We start from the raw sequence: 20,198 nt of genomic DNA on the forward strand, positions 1-20,198 counted from the left end.
AAACTTAATGAAAGCAATCCGAATTATGAAGAGGCAGGTCAGGGTGTCAACTTGACGACGAAGCTGATATTTTTTTCCGAGGCCTTGAATGTCTGCTACCTTATCAAAGGAACGCGTGATAGCAAATATTATTCGTTCACGTATCTCGTGCTTCGAGTAGAAATTCATCCAATTTTGCTGGGATTAGCACACAAGTGAAAGCCAGTAATGTTGTAGCGTCGGCGTTTTATTTGCTCAGAGACATGAGCCACGATGCTGAGTGTTTTTTATTTGCGGAAATCGCAGGTGTATGAAACCGCCGTAGAGTACTTTTCTGTTCTAGAAAATAAAGGGAACGGTGGTCAGCGTTTATTTGCTTACGAGACCTGAAACACGTTTGACAGTACCGAGTGTTTTTCACTTTGGTTGGTGCAGGTGCAGGTGTTTGAAACTGCTGAGATGCTCTTTTTTTCTCCACAAATTACGTACGCATCAAGTCGAGAAGAGAATTTTTTTTACTAATATTCACATTGTTCTTGTCATAAATTTGCCGGTCGCTGTTAAAATTTAACTTTTTTTAAAATTCTAGATGTTACAAAAGATGTATTCTAGATGAAGTTACGAAAAATTAGGAAGTGTTATAATTATATCTCTTCACGACCTTATCCAGGGAAATGACAAGTGTTGTAATTATGTTGCACGAGATATCTCTCTCGCGGATGCAGTTTCTTGCTCAAGGCTGTCGGAAAACTACTGAAAATTTTTGAAAATTGTCAAGAACTTTTATTTTTTACCCTCGCCAGCAACTCTTATCAGTTGCAACGATGTTTCCTGCTAATAATAGACGCCTTGGATGAAAATACGACGATAAAGGTTCGCTCATCGACAGTTTCAAAAGCTATAGCTCTGAAAATCATTACAAACTTTTAACAATCTATTTACGAAGCACCGTTTAAAAACTTGCACGGTTCAAGCATCCAAAAATAATTGGGTCAAATTATTTACTCGCAAGTTTATCCTAATACTTCTCGGAATAATAACAAATTAGTTCCGTAAAAGTTATACGTGAAGCAGTGGCGTGGCGTGCCTCGTGATATATCGATTGATCGGCCATTTAAACCTATCGAAAAGGATCGATAAGGGTGTTCGCAATAAACACCTGAATAAACGATTTTTTACCGTAGCTTCAAATGGGGAAATATCGATAACCGATCATTCATGTTTCGCCACTGACGTGAAGTAACAGATGGACTCCTTAGTTTGCATCCGCCGCTGTTGTTCCAGGAACTTAAGAAAACTTTCATCTATTGCGTCATTGGCAGACTCTCCATTCAATTTGCTGCCTCTCTCGAGTGCACTCGGTTGCAGTAGCAGTATTCTTTCGCGTCTAGGAAGAACAGTATTTGTTCTCTCGAACGCTGCCAAATGTTCGTCCATGAAATATATACTTTACTTCATAGAGAAAAATATTTTCATTGTTCTGAGGAATTAAGGGTGAAATTCTCGGACAAATTCAAAGGAAAATATTTACAAGTTGGCCGACCAATTCTTATTTTGTCAGAAGAAGTATGGCAACGTCCAAACTTTCATCAGACTCTCAGTGGAACGAGTCAATGGGAGAGGCTGGACCAAATTTGGAAACTTTGAAAGCTTGAAAAGCACGGTACAAGGAAGTTAAAAACTTTTACCATTGGTTGTTTGTGAAATTTCATTTCAGAAACACCCCCTGAAATTCAAATTGTGACGAAATAAACAACGAAATTGTGAAATTTAAGCAAAGATTTTATGTCCGACCTCTTCTAAAAGCTCATTCTACTGTGCGACGTTTCTCCATAGCACGGCAGTATACCGAATATTTTGGATCTCAGCTTAGGAGCTCGTTGATCAAACCAAAGGCGGATCCAGCAATTTGGCAACACCGGATTTCCCCCATTTAAACCCGTGCTAAAGAATCGATTCTTGTCGGAGCATCTGGCCCCTCCAAGAATCGATACATTTCCATAGGTTTAAATGGAGAAAAGACAATGATGCCAGTTTGCTGGATCCGCCAATGTTGATCAGCGAAATCCGGGACCAGTTCATTCATGAAAGGGCGAAGTAGCAGGGATCGAAAGAAGCCTAGATATTCGGGACTTGTTGTTGTTATGTGTCGAGGGAGTCTGTATTCGGCTATAACTCGTAAATAATGATATGAGGTCACTGTGTCACCCGCCTTCCGCTCGCCCTTCGGTCACCCCCTCCTCCTCCTCCCACCCATCATTGCCTTTTTGGCGCCGCATCCTGCTCAGTGCTCATCCAGCAGGGAGCTCGCGAATCGTGAACATCAGCGAAAATATTTCAACGACATACTTAATATTTAGGAACGGTCAAGTTGCGCAAATCGTCGTTTCCTTCACGAAATAACGTAACTACAATTCAACGCCGCCAAATTTTCCCTCACAAATTGCGTTTTTACCAGGAAAATCTTGGGCATTTCTAATTGAAAATTTCACTGATTTTTCCTTATATTTCATGCAACGATCAGTAAAATTTCAGATAAAAATCGCAGGGGTGCATTTTTATGAAACGAATTAATTGTTTCAGCCAATTTGGCAACCTTGGAATGGAGTTATGTTCCTCCGAGAACGACGAAATGTACCATATATTCGGGTTTCTGACGGTCCGGAAAACCTGGAAAATCAGGGAATTTGCGGTGACTGGAAAAGAGAAGCAGCGTTCAGCAGAAGTCAGCTTAATTAGAAGGAATCCTAACCCAAATGAAAGTTTAGTCGGACAGGCAGAGAAAGTCGTGAAAAGTCGTAGTGTTCGGAAATATTGAAGTGAGGGAAGCTAGGGAATCGGAAAATGTAGTAGGTACATGAAAACCCCGTTATCTTTATTTTTTTGCGCCTAAGCTATTATTCAACTTTAACATTATGTGTGCTTTTTCTTTCCTAAAATTCTGAAACTTCCGGACAAAATCACATATTAAACCTGAGTATCAGTTTTAGACTTACAGACTGCACACAATCGCACTTTATCTACATCTCCGTTCCTCCAGAAATCACTCAATAACTTTATTTTGTTCAGAACTATGCGCATATATTTGTATCGATCGGAATGTCTCTGTAGTTTACCCCTCTCAATTTTTTTCCTCATCGGGTCCGGCGGGTTGTTACTATTTTTATGAAACTAACATCAACCTAGCCGGGCCCGGTTATCACAGCGGAAACCGCCACCGCTGGATATCCTGTATGAAGGCGATGCTCTACCTCCACTGATAATACTCCCGGCTGCATAAAGTTATTTAATTCGTAATATGTAATGTGTTGAGTATGGTCGTGGATGTCTGAGTTGTAAATTTCGGACCATTGTTTAGCTTCAACTTCATCAATTTTGAGAGCTTTTTTTATGTGAAAAATAAAAAATTTAGTAAATAAAAGTGCAGGTGCAAAATTGAAAAAAATGTTTTTTGAAAAAACTTAAACACCTATGTTCAACTCAAAATTCAGTGAACTTCAAAATCAACCTTCCTCCTGTTGAACCCTGGAATTAATCATAATCTTGACAACGTCGCTTTATGGCGACTCATACTGCGAGTCCTATTTCAATGTTGATAAGCACCTGCGTATAGCAGCCCCTTCCCCTTGTTAGCTAGTTCGCCAATACATCTCCTCGTCGGACCACGTTCTCTGTTTTCTTTCAATAAAATATGTAATTCATATTCCAATAATGACTACTCCGAAATATACCCAAAACACCTATCCTCATTAGGTTATGGGCCCAGGATTACGCGGAACGCGACGCGGTATTGTCGTCCTGTGGATTAATGTGTTTTGTGGTTCCTGTGGAATAATGTGACTCGATGCTCGGAAAAGGGCAGAAACTGAAAACTACTTTCATCATGTTGTGCACCGAATAATATAAACTAAAACCCCGTTCTTTGTGTCTAAAATTAAAAAAATTAAAACCATCTTGTGAAGGGATGAAATAAAAATTAAAAATTAAAACCCAATGTGTGAAAAATAAAATTAAAATTAAAAATTAAAACCCAATGTGTGAAAAATAAAATTAAAATTAAAACATTTAAAAATTTTGTGAAGAACTGAAGTGACGGTAGTTAATTCTGAACTTTGTGAAACTAGAAGTTCAGGAAAATTAAAATAACTTTGAATTTTATAAAATTCGGAACTCTTTGAACTTTTGAAAGATAAGAAAAATTAAAATCATTCTGAACTTTGTGAAATCTGAAAGACTAAAGTAAAACTTAAAAATGGATAACATCAAGCGCGATGAACTTAGAGACATTGAAAAACTGAAAGATACGAGTAATTTTCAATTTTGGAAATTCCAAGTTACAATTGTTTTGAAAGCCGGAAATGCGTACGAGATACTGACGGGACAAAGTGTGAAACCTGCAGCGGATGGAGAAGATGGAAAGAAGGACCAAAAACAACTCAAGGAATGGCAGAAAGGAGACGCTCTTGCACAAAAAGTGATCGTCCAAACGGTGGAGAGAAGTGTGATGATTCATCTCATGAACTGTGACAGCGCAAAAGCAATGTGGGATGTACTTTTGAAACTCTACGAACGAGATGACACCGAACAAAGATGCCAACTTCTGGAGGAATTTTTCAACGCTAAATATCAGAAAGGTACTTCCATCATGAGCCATGTGAGTACTCTGGAAAATCTCTACACAAGACTGAATGCTATTAAGGGAAACGTGTCTGAGCAAATGTTAATAACTAAAATTATAACAACCCTACCTAGTCATTACAGCTATTTTTCTGCAGCTTGGGAAGCCACAGCTACTGAGAGTAAAACTTTGGTAACTTTAAAATCACGACTCATGGCTGAGGAAAATCGTCACAAAAGCCAAAAGGCTGAACCTGAAGGCTTAGCTTTCAGAGCACAAGTGCAGAAATGTTACAATTGTAATCGAATAGGGCACCGTTTGAAAGAATGTAGGGATAAAATTGTCTGTAATCTATGTAACAAACCGAATCATGTTGCCAAATTTTGTAGAAATAAAAATGGCAGTGCGCGTGATAAAACTGATAACAAAAATAAAGGGTCTTATCCTCCTTGTGGAATTTGTAAGAAGACTAATCATCTAGAGGCACAATGTTTTTTTAGAGATAAGAATGAAAGTGATGAGAAAAATAAGAGAAATAAGAATGGTAAACCTGTGCTTATGGCAAACAATTTGTACGACGGTGACGTCAAAACATGGGTCATTGACTCCGGTGCTACGTCACATATCTGTCGTTCTAGAGAATATTTCACTGAATTCGTTAAGTGTGATCACAAAATTGGTGTTGCCAAAGAGGGCGAATTTTTGATCGCCAGAGGAATAGGAGTGATTCATTTTGATCGATTTATTTTACGTGATGTGTATTATATCCCTGAAGCGTCTAGAAATCTAATTTCCATAAGTGTAATAACCCAGCAGGATGGTCAGGTATTCTTTGATAAAAATGAAGTAACAATTAAAAAAGATGGTAAGTTTGTATTTAAAGGTACTCAGGATGAATCAGGTCTCTTTATTGCAAATGCAGAGGTTTGTGAACCAAGTGAGATTAAAGATGAGGATATGAAAGGTAACGCTTTCCTCACTAGCCCTGCATTAGATTGGCACGCAAAAATGGGGCATTTGGGTAAAAATAACATGTTAAAACTGGTAAAAATGGCCGAAGGCATTAATTTAACCGAAAAAGACGAAAAAATAATAGTATCAAGAGACGTTGCATTTATAAAACCAAGTAACAATAAACTTTTGGATGCAGAAAATGTGTGTGATCCATTTGAGGATCTGTTTAAAAGAGAGGAGAGTGAATCAGAAAAATCAGACGAGAATCTCAGTGAGAATGAGGTGGAAATGCATCAAGATGAGACAGAGGAAGAGATTCATCAAAATAATGCAAACGAGACGGAGGGAGAGCCTCTTCAAAACATTCAAAATGAGACAGAGGAAGAAAATCTTCAAAAAGAACAAAACGAAGTCGCAACACGTGCTGGACGTGTTACAAAACAAACTCAATTCTATGGAGATCCAGTACCGAGTAGTTGTATCCTTTTGACATTTTCCGACGCAGTAACTGGACCAGATGGTCGCAAATGGAAAACTGCTATCGAAGACGAAATAAATTCGTTGGCAGAAAACGAAGTCTACAAATTAGTGGACGAAAAAGAAGCAAAAGGGGCAAAAGTACTGTCTAATAGATGGGTATTTAGAATTAAAGATAATGGTCAATACAAAGCTCGTTTATGCGTTCGGGGAAATGAGCAAAAAGAAGACGACTTCGACTATGAAGAAATTTTTAGTCCCGTAACGAACGAAAGTTCAATAAAAATTATGTTTGCTTTAGCTCTCCAATACAATTATAAAATACTGAAATTTGATGTAAAATGTGCTTTCTTGTATGGAAATTTAGAGGAGAATGTTTTCATGAAAATACCCGAAGGTTATACTAAGTATAAGAATAAAATTTTCAAACTTCTGAAAGCACTTTATGGCCTCAAACAGTCGCCTTTACAATGGTTTAAAAGATTGACTGACTTTCTTGCGAAATGTGGATTAAAACAGCTGAAATCTGATAGGTGCGTTTTCAGAAATACTAAGGGCACACTTTGGCTCGCCATTCATGTTGACGATGGTCTGGTTGTGTATAAAAATGTTGATGAGAAAAATCATTTAGTAAAAGCCATGCAGAGAGAATTTAAGCTTACATTGGAGGAGAACCCTACGTGTTACTTAAACATAAAAATCGAGGCCAAGGGCGATACATTAAAATTGTCACAGGAAGCGTATGCGAACTCAATCATAAATTCCTTTAACATGAGTGACTGTAAACCTGTTTCAACGCCGATGGAGCCCGGTCAGATGATAGAGAGAACCGGAAACTCCGCCGACGATTTCCCATACAGGCAAGCCGTTGGAAGTTTGCTTTATCTCAGTAACAAGACGCGTCCTGACATTTCTTTTGCTGTCAGCTACGCAAGTCGTCACATGGAGAAGCCTGAGAAAAATGATATTGATATCATAAAACGAATACTGAGATACTTAAGGGGCACCACTGGGGATGGTGTCATGTTTGAACGGTCAACCGAATCTGAGTTAACTTTATCAGCATTCTGCGACGCCAGCTACGCTGACGATTTAATCACCCGGCGAAGCACCTCGGGATATATGGTACTTTTGAACGACAACCCAGTCAGCTGGGCATCCCGAAGGCAACCAATAGTTGCCACGTCAACCACAGAGAGTGAGTATATTGCGTTGGCGGATACTTTGAAAAATCTATTGTTTTTAAAATCCTTCATAGAAGAATTAACGGACAAACAAGTTCGATGCATCTTGAAAGAAGATAACCAAGGGACTATAAGAGTTGTAAAAAAGGGTCAATTCAATAGACGATCCAAGCACATAGATGTGCGTTACCATTACGTGCATGAGAAATTTTCGGAGGGTTTTTTCAAAATTCAATACTGTCCATCGAGCGAACAACTTGCCGATATGCTCACCAAACCCCTCCCGAAACTAAAATTCATATCTCTCAGAGATAGGGTTGTGAAATAATTTCTGAAATAATTCTATTTACTATGCTTTTCATTATTTCTTTTTTTTCAGTGTATTTTTCAAATACTCTCTGAAATCTTCAACATAATTCTATGTTTTCTTTGCTATGTTTACATAACACTATTAAAAATTTATTTACTTGTAATAATATTAAGTTTCTTTTTGTAACGATGAGGAGTAGAGTTCTTCCGTAAGAAGGACACATAGGTTTTGATGTATCCCCCATACTATAATAAGCGTTTTTATTAGAGAAATGTCAAGATTAAGGGGGAGTGTTGAACCCTGGAATTAATCATAATCTTGACAACGTCGCTTTATGGCGACTCATACTGCGAGTCCTATTTCAATGTTGATAAGCACCTGCGTATAGCAGCCCCTTCCCCTTGTTAGCTAGTTCGCCAATACATCTCCTCGTCGGACCACGTTCTCTGTTTTCTTTCAATAAAATATGTAATTCATATTCCAATAATGACTACTCCGAAATATACCCAAAACACCTATCCTCATTACCTCCCAGTCTTTTTTTTAAATAAAAAAATTAGTAAATAAAAATGATAATACAAAATCGAAAAAAAAAATATGTTTTGAAAAACACAAATCACCAATGCCCAACCAAACATTTTGTAGACTTCAAAATTAACCTTTTCATTATGGCTCGCAGCCTGATAAATTGTTTTCCCGCGCATTTCAACTCCAACCGATTTCGAAAAATGTCTGTCTTTTATGAAAATATAAGGTAGCGTTTAAAATAACTTTTGAGAACCCTTCCGGCTCCAGCACGGTGTTCAGTTCAGCATGATAATTCGAATAAACGTGCATGTGACCCATATCATCCCCGTCTCACACTGAGAGGTGCATGCGGATAGAAGTTATTAAAATTTCACTTTTTCCTCGCAAATATCGAACGGGTAATTTTGGAACGGTGCGACCGCCGTACGCGAGACCTACCCGCATGAAATTGATCGATGAAATGATGAGAGTGGTGGCTAACCATGACGAAAGAACAACAATGAAGGGAATCTCATATGCGGGTCCGAGTGTCCGGGCCGCCTGGGCCGGTGGGCCCCCGTTGGTGCAATGCGCTGTTGAACTGGTCTCTTTATGCACGATTCTCGAACTCAGTCGATCAACATTGACCTCATATGTGTCTTGCAACTGGAGTATTATCTCGAATGCAGAATCCAATGGCTCCAGTCCTTACCCACGAGTTAATTTGTACTGTAAGATGAAAGCACCACTCTCAATAGACTGAATCCCCGGGGGTCGCATATTAAACCAAGAACCTTAAATCAAGAACCAAGCCTCTTAATTTGAGCGGATTTCCTTTTGATTTAAGCATAAATCTGATTGAATGAAAAGTCCTTTTTCTTGTCAATGTTTTCAAGAGTCTGGACTCTAGATCTAATGTGTTTTTTTTCCAGTGTTTCCTTTTTACCCCCAAAATGAGGACGATGAAAAATTCAGCGAAAACGGTAAAATAACGAGCCCTCTGGACGTTGGAAAGTCTCGAGGGAGGCGCGAAGCAGTTATCCGAGCGTCAGCACAATTTCGGACGACGCACGATGGATCGAGTCAATGGAAGAAGTCGGACATGAAATTTTTGACAAAAATTGTAAAATTTTTCGTTTATCTCATCACAATTTTAATTTTAATGGGTGTTATAACAGAAAATTTTACGAAAAATCCAATGAAACTACTTTTAAAATATCAAAATTTCGTATTTTTGAAGATATAGGCTTTTAAAGTTTTTAAATCATGTCCGACCTCTCCCATTGACTCAATTCACCGTGCGACGATGGACGGCGCGAGAGGGAGGGGGAGGGGGCGAGGCGAGCTTCGATTCGAGTGAAGCTTTGGATTGGGTCAAGTTCAGGTCAGGTTAATCACTTGAAAGTCATCGTAGATCGGAGAGCTGGAGCCGCGAAGGCATTTCCATGGGAGTCGCGCTCGCGGTGACTAACATTCGCCGCGGATCACGTTTTAAACGTCAAGGTAATCCGGTGTCGGAACGCAAGCGCGCGACTCCATCATCTGCCACGGTTATCCCCCGCTCTCGAGAAAAACCGCCGTAACAAAATTCGACCACAGCCAAATTCCCCACGGATCAATTATTCGTTTCCGATGGCAATTACCGAAATATTTCCTCGAAATATTGTATTACTTCGGATCAAATACAAAATTAAAGTCTCGAAAAATTTGGTGGAAAAATATTCTCAATCTGCCCAGAAAATCGATGTTTTATCGGAGGAGATTTGGCAACGTTCGAAAGCTCATACGGTGTTTTTTCTTGGCACACGGTGTTGCTCGTCGACCCGTTGCTACGGCAGATATCGCCGGTATTTTAGTTGTTGAGATAAAATAGCCCTCAGAGCCGACGCCGGCTATTAAAACCCTTTAAACGATCCAAGCAAAAGTATACTCTGGAAACAGCTATAATGCCGCAAGGAAAGAAACTCCCATCTTCGTCACACTGACACGGTGGAAAGTTTTCTTGCATTTCAAAAGCGCCTAAAGTTTCTCTGATTGTTGAGGGTTTGTGAGCATGCATGGCGACATGTATCTGACTTTTTGAGGACTGGGATATAAAAATACGTCTCTCAAGACAAATCAAGTTCAGAATTCGAGGTTCAATGATAAATAGTAAGAATGAGATATCGACCATGTAAGTCGACAATCACATAACTCTGTTTGCGATTTCGCAGACTTCCTGTCTTACTTTATTTTTTAAACGGGAAACTACTCAACCGCAACTCCTTCAAACTGCCGTGATTTTTCCTCTCGGTGTGAAGAAAATTCTACAAAAACCTCAAGGAATGATGTCAATTTGTTCTCCTCTAAAAAAATAACAGAGAGGCCGAGATTTTCAGACACCGCAAACGAAATATGTGATTGCCGACTTACACCGTCGATATGCAACATTTTCGATAGCTCACGAAAATGTATGCTTTGATAGCAAAATTTTCCGACTTTTCACGGTTGAATAAGATTTATGAACTACAAGGTTTCTGTTCCACTTGATTTGACATAAGTGTACATGTTTAGATTTCGCTTCAAAGTTGACCTCCGAACGTTATAATCGCTCTCGGCGTATGCTTTTGAAGAGGGTACTCTAAACGTGGTGCTCCAATTCTTACTTTATCTAGTGGCCCTTCCTCTCAAAATCAGAGGGCTGAGCTCCTATGGTCTTAGGAACTATTAATGTACTTTGAAAAAAAGTTGATAATGTCGCGATAAAAATCTGTAACAGTTTACTTCATCGACACAAAAGGCAACGCTAGAATCAAATCCCGGTTTAAGAGAAACAAGAGAACAGTGTCGAATGCGACGAACTGAATATACAAATCCATTTTAACACCTGGATGCAACTATTCGAGCTCTATGGATGTCCATGTTGCATACGCACAAAATTGAAGGCGTTTTGACCAGCCAGGCACTCGCCACTTCACCGGTAGCGCTGCAGCGCCAACGGCGAGTTTCATTGCGAGGATAAAAAATGACAGAACACTTTCAATTCATCGTTAATACTACAAAGATAATTGCCAGGCACGAATACTTCCCTACAAATACGTACAGGCGTAGGATGTGAGTATCTTTTGTGGTTTAGTTTTGATACCGCATGTTTTGATCATGAATAAATATATTTGTGAAAATTATATTATATTCTGCTCTTTTCGTCTTAAAACGTGAGCTAGCTATGAATGAGATCAACGACTTATGTGCTCTGAAAATGATCACGACGCCTGTTCAATTTAGAGCAAGAAGTTTGGCGTTGCTATCAAGAATTTCCTGGAAAGAGAGATGCAATCATAAAACCGTGAACAATAAATATTTGTAATATGAAATAACCCTCTCTGATACCGAGGATCCGTTAATCGTCATCCTTATTTTAAAAGAGTGAAACATTTCAGGAGCACATGCTAATTTTCAATCATAGTGCCGTGAGGAACCATTAGCGCGACTTGCAATCGAACGCGCCTTCAATTTGGGTGATACTCCACGCATTGCCTTGGAGTTCGTTTAGTTGCGTGACCCAACCGAACCCAACTATTTGATCGTTGATGTAGTTCTATGCTTATTACAGTCGGTTATTTGAAAGCGACTGTCTCTCTCGCACATTTTCCCTCCATTTTCAAGTAAAGGTGTTGCTGAAACAATCTCAGCAGTTTCAGTATGTGAAACGTATTTGGAATTGCGACATCCTCCTAGTTTTTTCTTCAGTTCTTGAAAATAATTAATTTTGCACCGACACTATCCAATTAATCCCCCGTAATTGAATCGGTTTTATTTTGACGGTTAAATGTCCGTATTAGCATGGGGGAAAGCACCGTCTCCCCTACATCCTTAAACGGAACGCCTTTGATACGTATTCACTCTAGTTAATGGTAAAATTCATTCGAATGCGTTGAGTACTCAATTTGTCGTAGAAGCCAGGAATCTCTTTTTGTGCACATGGCAAGATAAAAACAGCTTTGGATTCGTTTGAAGTCTGAAACACTTGAATTCGAAACAGGCGAGGAATCTTCTTTGTCTTCTGCGAGAGTCATTAGGCGATCGTAGCGGTCTGCCGTGCTGAGTAAAACGCCGTATGAGCATTCGAATGTCGCCAAATTTTCTCCCAGAAATTATTTATTTTTGAAGAAGTTCAGAATATTGAACCTCGAAATTTTCAGGCTTTTTGGATCAAATTACGAAGGAAATCGTCTGGAAAATCGGAAGAGAAATACTTGCAAATTTCCCCGAAAATTTGTGATTTGTCGAAGGAAATTTGGCAACGTCTGATGGTTTGTACGGCGTTCTTCCGTAGCACGGCAGCGGTGTGCACCTATCCAATCACCAATCGGCCCGAGGCGGACTATTTATATGCTCGTCTAGACGAAGTCATTTGGTGCGCTCGATATCGGGAGAGAGAGGAAAACCCGATGACCTGTAGTGCCCGATTTCCGGGGGTCACGGTCGTGCCAAAATTCGAGCGATCCATTACGCGAATATTTCTGCTTTGCATTTCATTTCCGCCGTTAAAAATACTCGCCGTAATTGAATTCGCTCATTCGCGCGTCTTAATTTTTCCTCGCGCGCTTCTGCGAGTCCTCGAAATGCGTTTCGTTCGAGCGACTCCGCCCTCGCCCGCATATCCCGATCGATTCTCCTCTTTTCTTTTTCTTTTCATCCCGCTCAAGCTTTTAAGACAACCTTTAAAATTATGCTTCTATTTTCGAACTTGTTTTTTCGGTCTCTTTCATTCGAGAGTTGAAAATTTTTATCCGCTCGAGGTGCCTCAGCTCATGTATATGTCATGGAGGAATTTTGTTTGATCATCATCAATGAGCTCTGATGTGCATTAATTTTACGCGCGGTTATAAGCAGTATACAGGGTGTCCGGAAGTCAACGTATTTAACTTCAGGATCGATTTTTCGGGCCAAAATATGAATTTTTTTCTGCACACATATGCCCGAAAACGATAGCTCACTTATGAAGCCTTTTTAGGCATATGTGTGTGTACAGGAAAAAAGTAATATCCTTTTCGATCCTGAAAGTTAAGTACGTTAACTTCCGGACACCCTGTATAACCAAACTTTCAGGAACTGAAGAGCCGCCTAGTAATTGGTTTATGGCCTAGCAAAGAACCATCCAAATGATTACACAATAAATTAAAGCTTTCTTGCTGGTCGATTTTCGAATCGTAAACCCAATGAACTTGATCGATATATCGCTGTGCTAGCTGTGACAAATATAGCTTGAAGTTATTCGATATCGATTCTACAGTTGTCCCACTGGTCCTGTTTCTCGTGGAAACTCTAGTCTTTTCTCCTCTGCAGATCTTTTCAGTAGTAGTTTCTCACGTGGCTTTGGAAGATTTCCAACTCCTCAAATTTTCATGAGCTTACGCGATGGTAATCGTGTGCTATTTAGTGCGTTCCAAAATCGACTTTCATCACCATACCATTCATAGACAGCTTCGGTTATCAATGAAATTCGCACTCCGACGGTAAATCCACGTTTAGCAGAGAGGAACCAAGCCTCATCAGCTATCGTCACATTTAACTACGCAATTGAAAGTTGTACGAGAGAGCGTTTGTGCGGATGTCTTTGAAAGTGTTAAAGAATTTGCTTCGTACTATGCAGAAAATTCACTGAAATTTGCATAAAATTCCGCGCAATCGTGCTCATGTAAATATTGCCGAATTAAATTTGGCAGTAGCTGATGAGGGCTAGGTACCTTTATGCCTAGCGCGCTCCAATTGGACGGAGTTAAACAGAAAGGAACCGAGCCACATCGGGATCGAACCGAGAAAAAGAAGTTTAAAGTTTGGCTCCTGCATAAGACTCAATGTAAAGGATAAACTTCAAGTTCTACTTCTGCAAAATTTGCTCCAACAAAAACTTTGAATTTTTTGCGATAGATAGTAGAGCAGTGGTTGAGTTCAAAACCACTCATAACTCAATTTTTTCCCAAATGTGGGTCGGTTCCTTTCTGCTTAACTCAGTCCAATTGAAAGTAACGTTTCCAGAATTCATCCGATGTAGAAAACGCAGGACGCAGATCTTAATTCGCGATCGTTGCGTTGGGGAAAGAAAATTTCTGAACGCCGGAGCGAGAAACCGTTCTCGAAGCAGCAGAATTTGCCATCGGTGGACTGAATTTTTTAGGGGCATCAGCGAGGGGATTTGTTTTCATGTGGCAAATAAGAAGTCGGGTGAACGGCGAAGGGAGGGGGAGGGGGGTGTCGGACCGCGTGCAGGTTACGGGTTGCGGCGACCTGTGACGCAGTTGCTCACCTTGGAATCTTACCCACAGACTCAGTGGCTAATCCGCCGTGCTAAGTGAAAACGCCGTATGAGCATTCCAGTGTTGCCGAATTTCCTATCAGAAAATATTCATTTTCGAAGGATGTCATGAATATTTATCCTTGGCATTTTCGGACTCTTCAGATCGAATTACGAACGAAATCCTCCGGAAAATGGAAGGAGAAATATTCGCACATTTTCCTGAAAATTCCTGATTTGTCGAAGGGAATTTGGCAACGCCCGATGGCTCATACGGTGCTTTTCCCTAGGTCGGCAGTAATGCCCAGTGGCTTTCTTGCCAGATCATCGCTCCAAGGAGGGCACAGACTTTTTTCTTACGCGGTACTCGGCGGTATCCACATGAAGCGAAAGATGAAAATGTCTTCATTCAGTTTAGTTCGGTTGGACTTCAAACTCGCTAGATATAGAATGTCGCGTTTTCCTCACTTTCCTCGATCCCTGGTGTCCAAAAAAAGATTAGCCTTCGATTGAAGAGCGAAAATTCCAAGCTTCCATCGAGTTTCGCTCTAGAATCATCCTGATCGAGTTGAATGGAAATTCCTGCAAACCTAACTGGTTAATCAATACCGGTTTTTTAGTATGTCTCTTGCAAATCTAGAATTCCGAACTTTATAATTTGGAGTCGCTATCAAAGTCTGTCTAGTAGGTAGATGTAAACCGTTGTATCTTACAAGTGTTTTGCCCCCTTAATATTTCCGTTAATTTCTGAAGTATAGCGTTATCGGTCAGCGGTGGAAACCGTCATGTTTTGACTTTTTTCTGAAAGTGTTGTAGCTGTATCTATGATGTGAAACTGACCACAGTTTCTCAGAAACTAAACTCGCTCTTCCCGTTCTCGCGTTCCAGTTTCGTTAGTTACTTTTTTTTTTATCTATCCTGAATTTTTGAGAAAAATTTGATAAAATCCACCCGCCTTCCACCTGATTTAGAATTCAGTCAGGTACACATGGCCGGAAAAATATCAGCAAAGGTTTTTTCCTGTTGTTTGCTCGCAGCTCTGAAAGGAAGAGGTCTTTTGATAGACAGCAAGGCACATTGTTTGGATGTCAAACTCGAGATGAACCCCATCTCGGAAGTGTGTGCAGAAACTGCCAGAGTGCCAGAGTCCCTTCATTTACACGGCGTATGCAATAACAACACCCCTCGAGTACGAATAGTTGTATTTTGAAGCCGTTGCTGTCATTTTCGCATCCCACTCCAGATTCAGTGGGTTTGACGACTGATGTTCAAGTTGTGGTGCGAAATTGAGAAGCCTCGAGGACAAATGGTCATCTTTATCGAGATTATCGCCCGTTTTCACCAAATTAATCAGGAAAACCAGGAAATCACTGGTTTACTTCCACGCAACCACCGCTTAGTTTGCGCTGAATTTTCATGTATTCTATTTATGTTTTTGGATTGTGTATTTGGCGATCTGACGGCGTTGGTACTCAGAGGCTTGTGGCTCTGGACTGCGGTCAGTCGCGACTCTTGATCGGTGGACTCAACCATCCGCCATCGATGTCGATAAATCGATTTTTCTCATCGATCCGTGCGATTCGCGACCGTGCCGATTGCGTAATACTGATTGTGAGATGCGGTACGATCCAGTGTGGCCACAAAAACTACATTTATCCCAGTGAATAAAGGGCCACTTCATTCGTGCATTTAACAATACTGTATTTGATCATGGAATCCTTGATACCAGCAAAAAATAATGAATTATCATGTTTCAAATATTCTGAATGCTATCGTGATAGTGTATTTCATGCGTGCACCACGCCTCATCAATGATTCTCGTTGAGCAAGTGGAGCAGATTTTATTCATCACCGATTGGTAGAACAAACGTATTGAAGGAACCATCGACACAGAGGCTTTGCATGTGGACAAATCTTCATCTTTCCCGACCAGATGCCCTCTTGAAATCGAAAAATCCAAATTTTACAAAGTCCAATGACGGACATCTAAAAATGTATTGACGCAGTTCACTTAGTGATAATTCATGCAAGCACATGATAGACAGTTAATGTTATTTGTCATGAATGTAATTGCCACTGTTCTCATCCTTGGCCATTTATTGAATACACAACGCTGAATTTCGGATTTTAAACACTTTAAAAAAATGACGTAAAGTTCTCCTCGACCCGCTCCCCCTGGAACGTTAAGTATGTTATGAACGGCATCTTATTGTTAGAAGATAACCATTAATCTGTTTTTTGGGCAACACTGGAAAAAAAAACCACATTGGATCTAGAGTCCAGACTATTGAAAACATCGACAAGAAACTGGACTCTTGATTCAATCAGATTTAAGCTTAAATCAAGAACCAAGCCTCTTAATTTGAGCGGATTTCCTTTTGATTTAAGCTTAAATCTGATTGAATCAAGAGTCCAGTTTCTTGTCGATGTTTTTAAGAGTCTGGACTCTAGATCCAATGTGTTTATTTTCTTCCAGTGAACAAATCTTTCATTTAAACTATGGAAACGCTAAGAGAACTTCATTTCTTACTCAATTTAATTTTTTTTCTCAGAAATTTTGTTTACCTATTTTTCCTTTCAGTGAAGTTTTGTCTGAAAGGCATTCGCACAAAGCAATCGATTAACTGCGCGGCAAGCCATCAACCCTGCTCGGGGGATGACGGTGGCAAATTGCTAGGGCCGCACGACAACAAGGCGTGTGCGCTATCTAGGCCCCCGCTACCCCCCATCCCCCCTCCTAGTCCTACATCATAATAATAACAAGCCCATAATGATAGGCTGCTCGGTCTGAGTCCCGGTGCGTGGTAGTCGATGGCCGGTATTGAAAACGGCCTCTTCGATCGTGAATCAAGTGCCTATCATCTTGGTGCCGTGCCTATTAATTCAGTATCGTCTTTCCTCTGCCCCCGATTCTCCTCCGGATGACTCGCTCGCCAAGCTCAAGGCTGAGCCGGGATATTCCGTGGGTTGACGGAAGACTCCTATCCCGATTTCGCCATCGCCCGAGCCCGTTTCAGCGGCTTCTTCAACTTATTTGTCTTGGGTGGGAGGAGACTCAATCGTATATGGTGCGTCGTGTAGTCAGTAGTGTGTTCGTAGCTCACTTGTGGAAAAATTAAAGTAGGGAAATCTTGGACAAGTTTTGAACACCTTCAGTATTTTGGAGAGTCTGTCAGGGTGTCTACAAGTCCGGAATTTCTGGAAAGTCCGGAAATCGTACTGATTTATTGGGAAGGATTTATTAGGATTTTTTCGGGTTTATTTTTTTTTTTGGCGGTCCGGAAGTACTGAAAAATTGCGGAAATTCAGCAAAGAGGTCCGGAATTTTTGTCTTTTTTCTGTCATTTTTGCGCGACTTGAGCGAAAAAATCAAATTTTTGAAATTTTTCGAATCTCGTCAAATGGAGGTACTGAAAACGAACTAAATTTTTCTGTTATGGAGGTACTGAATTTCTCGGGAATGTACTGGAAAAGTACTGATTTTTGGCCAGCCTGTTTTAGTAGACACCCTGTCTGCACGAATCCGTCACATTATAATCCTTTCTACAGGTACGGGCTGAGCGGGGTTAATAACAATGCGTTCCTCTTGGATTCAAGTCTAGATGTTTGTGTTCAGTTCTTAGTCTGTAAGAAGTCAGGAATCGTCAGAAAATGTCTGGAATTTCTCTAAAATTATTAATGGTCATTCCTAAGGGGGTTTTAAGGTTGATCTTAATTTATTCACACTCTTATTTTTTGGGCAAAAACCAAGGCTAGGAGGTTCGTCAGTTGCGCATGCGTGGCTTTATCACCTTTTGATTCTTAAAATTAAAGCGCCTAGTACCACAACCAGCAATCTCCACTTCGATCACCTTTGGGCAAACCGCAGAAAATTGTGGTGCTTAATCAACCCTCTGAGAAATCGTGCAGTTCTTTTCATCTCAATGAAATTCATGATTCTTCATTTTGTCTAAGCCGTTAAATTTTATCCGTGCTGAAATAAAATGTATTTACGTTCCTTTGTGTTTTACGATTTATTGCACACGAATTTATCCTTGTTTAGAAATCATAACTGTAAACTTGTTTTTCCTCAACGGGCAATGCTACCGTCGGCTTAAAGCTCAGTGATTCTGTACACAAATTATTCAAAAGTTGTTTTTTTTTTCGCACCTAATAGCTTTCAGGCCCTGTTTCATGTTTAGTACTTGCCATTACATAAAAACCACGCGTCACAGCGAATAATCACTCCACACCATCATTCAATTTATTCACTCATGATTCTAACCATTCCGTTAATTTCTTTTGTTTCAGGGGCACCTATGAATTGGAAAAGAGAATCGCGACCGATCGAAAAGCGCATGACGTCATCTCATCGTCAACGGCTTCATGAATCTCTCCGCGTCGGGATGCTTCAATTTTTCTAGTCACATTTCTCCCCCGTTTTTTTTTCTAAAGAAAATAGAAAGTCATATCTAATCGTGTAAACTCGTCGCGGGCTACGAATAGTTTTTTTCCTCCCTTCTCTAGAAGAAGCTACAGAGTTCAACCGTTGTTAGTTTCGTTAGATCGAGAAATTTTATTTTAGCCGTTTATCGCGATAGTAATCAGTGATTCCGGAGTGTTTAGCGGCAGTGACGTCAGGAATCTTAACCAGTGACGTCAGGAATTTCCGCGAGTGACGTCGAGAATTTATTTTCGCGAGTTTTTCGTTTTGTGAATGCTCGCGCGGCGACTGGCCCCGCGCGCGAAGCGGTTGTCGTCGGCCGATGAGCTAACATCGACTACTCTATGTTGATACGGCCGGAACCTCGGTGGGCTCAAAATGGACTTGAAACATGATACAGCGTACATGCGGGGGGGCCCGGGCCCTGGGGACGGGATCAAGAGCGAGTCGCGGGTCCACTCGCCGTGCTTCGGGGCCCCGGAGATCTCGGTGGGGCGGCCGCTCAGCGTGGTGGCGAGCAACGGGCTCTTCAGCGGCCTCGGGAGCAGCAAGACGCTCCGCTCGGACGACTGGCTCTCGACGGCCCACTCGCCCAACAGCCATTCCCACTCCGGCCATAATCACAATCCTACCTCGCAAACTTCCGTACCTCTCACCCCCTCGCCAGGACCCCCCGCCAACCAGTTCACTGTCATCTCCTCCAATGGATACTCATCCCCCATGTCTTCGGGCAGCTACGACCCTTATAGTCCCACCAATGGAAGAATAGGTAAGTCCGACAATATTTGTCACCTCAATCGTTTAAAATTCAATTTTGTGTGAAATTCGTACTACGAAGAGCGTACCGATCGAAGAGTGACTTCAGAGTGCACTCGGCATTTAGTTTCCGAGAAACTTAAAAATATCAGAAGAAGTAGGTCCAATAATTGCACTCCAGGGTGTCTCTCTAGCGACCGGGAAAACCAGGAGGACGGAAATGATCGCAATAGTGCGTCCTCAGAACTGTAATAGTGGTATTCAATGAGATGTTGCATGTGTGAGGAATTTGCGATTTGACTAATGATTCTATGTAAAGTTCGCGAGAAACACGTGTGCACTGGTTTCTCTGAAATCACTCCAAAGCTCAACAACAACCTGGTTAGAGTAGGTATGATGCAGGGGCTCCCACTTTCTGGATTCCGGAACTTTTGAGATTTTCGACCTGAATATTTTCCGGAACTTTTGAAATTCTGGCATTGTTCCGAATCTTTTGCATTTTCCGGAACTTTTGAAACAATCCTAATAGAATCCCGGAACTTTTGACGGTCATGGAGTGGGAGAAATTGGAACAAAAAAGTTCCGAATCCCGGAACTTTTGATTTCGACAGACATGGAATGAGAGCACTGATATGATGACTGTCGCTGTTGCTCCCTTATAAGTTGAGTCCCGAAAGTGAAAGCTTTCACCTGTCGCTAAGAGGCCGCCAGTG

General features: G+C 40.8%; 2 protein-coding genes across 3 annotated transcripts in view; both read left to right on the forward strand.

The window, feature by feature from the left end:
• LOC109036570 (ecdysone receptor) overlaps positions 1-20,198 on the forward strand; it is a 289,601-nt gene that overhangs the window by 203,929 nt on the left and 65,474 nt on the right. For both annotated transcript variants that reach the window (XM_019050871.2, XM_019050872.2), the window contains one exon: positions 18,597-19,498. In XM_019050871.2, coding sequence (XP_018906416.1) covers positions 19,108-19,498 — 391 coding nt within the window. In that variant the 5' untranslated portion in view covers positions 18,597-19,107. The remainder of the gene's footprint in view (positions 1-18,596; positions 19,499-20,198) is intronic.
• Positions 4,232-18,709, forward strand: LOC140224636 (uncharacterized). Its single transcript, XM_072300655.1, has 2 exons — positions 4,232-7,226; positions 18,597-18,709. The coding sequence occupies exons 1-2, from the start codon at positions 4,232-4,234 to the stop codon at positions 18,707-18,709; spliced, it is 3,108 nt and encodes a 1,035-aa protein (XP_072156756.1).

Source organism: Bemisia tabaci, chromosome 5 (assembly GCF_918797505.1).
Source record: "Bemisia tabaci chromosome 5, PGI_BMITA_v3".
Taxonomy (NCBI): Eukaryota; Metazoa; Arthropoda; class Insecta; order Hemiptera; family Aleyrodidae; genus Bemisia; species Bemisia tabaci.

Coding starts and splice junctions, on each gene's coding strand:
- LOC140224636 (XM_072300655.1), top strand. CDS start 4,232: ATGGATAACATCAAGCGCGATGAACTTAGAGACATTGAAAAACTGAAA. Junction 7,227..18,596: donor TGCCACGTCAACCACAGAGA/GTGAGTATATTG, acceptor CTTTTGTTTCAG/GGGCACCTATGAATTGGAAA.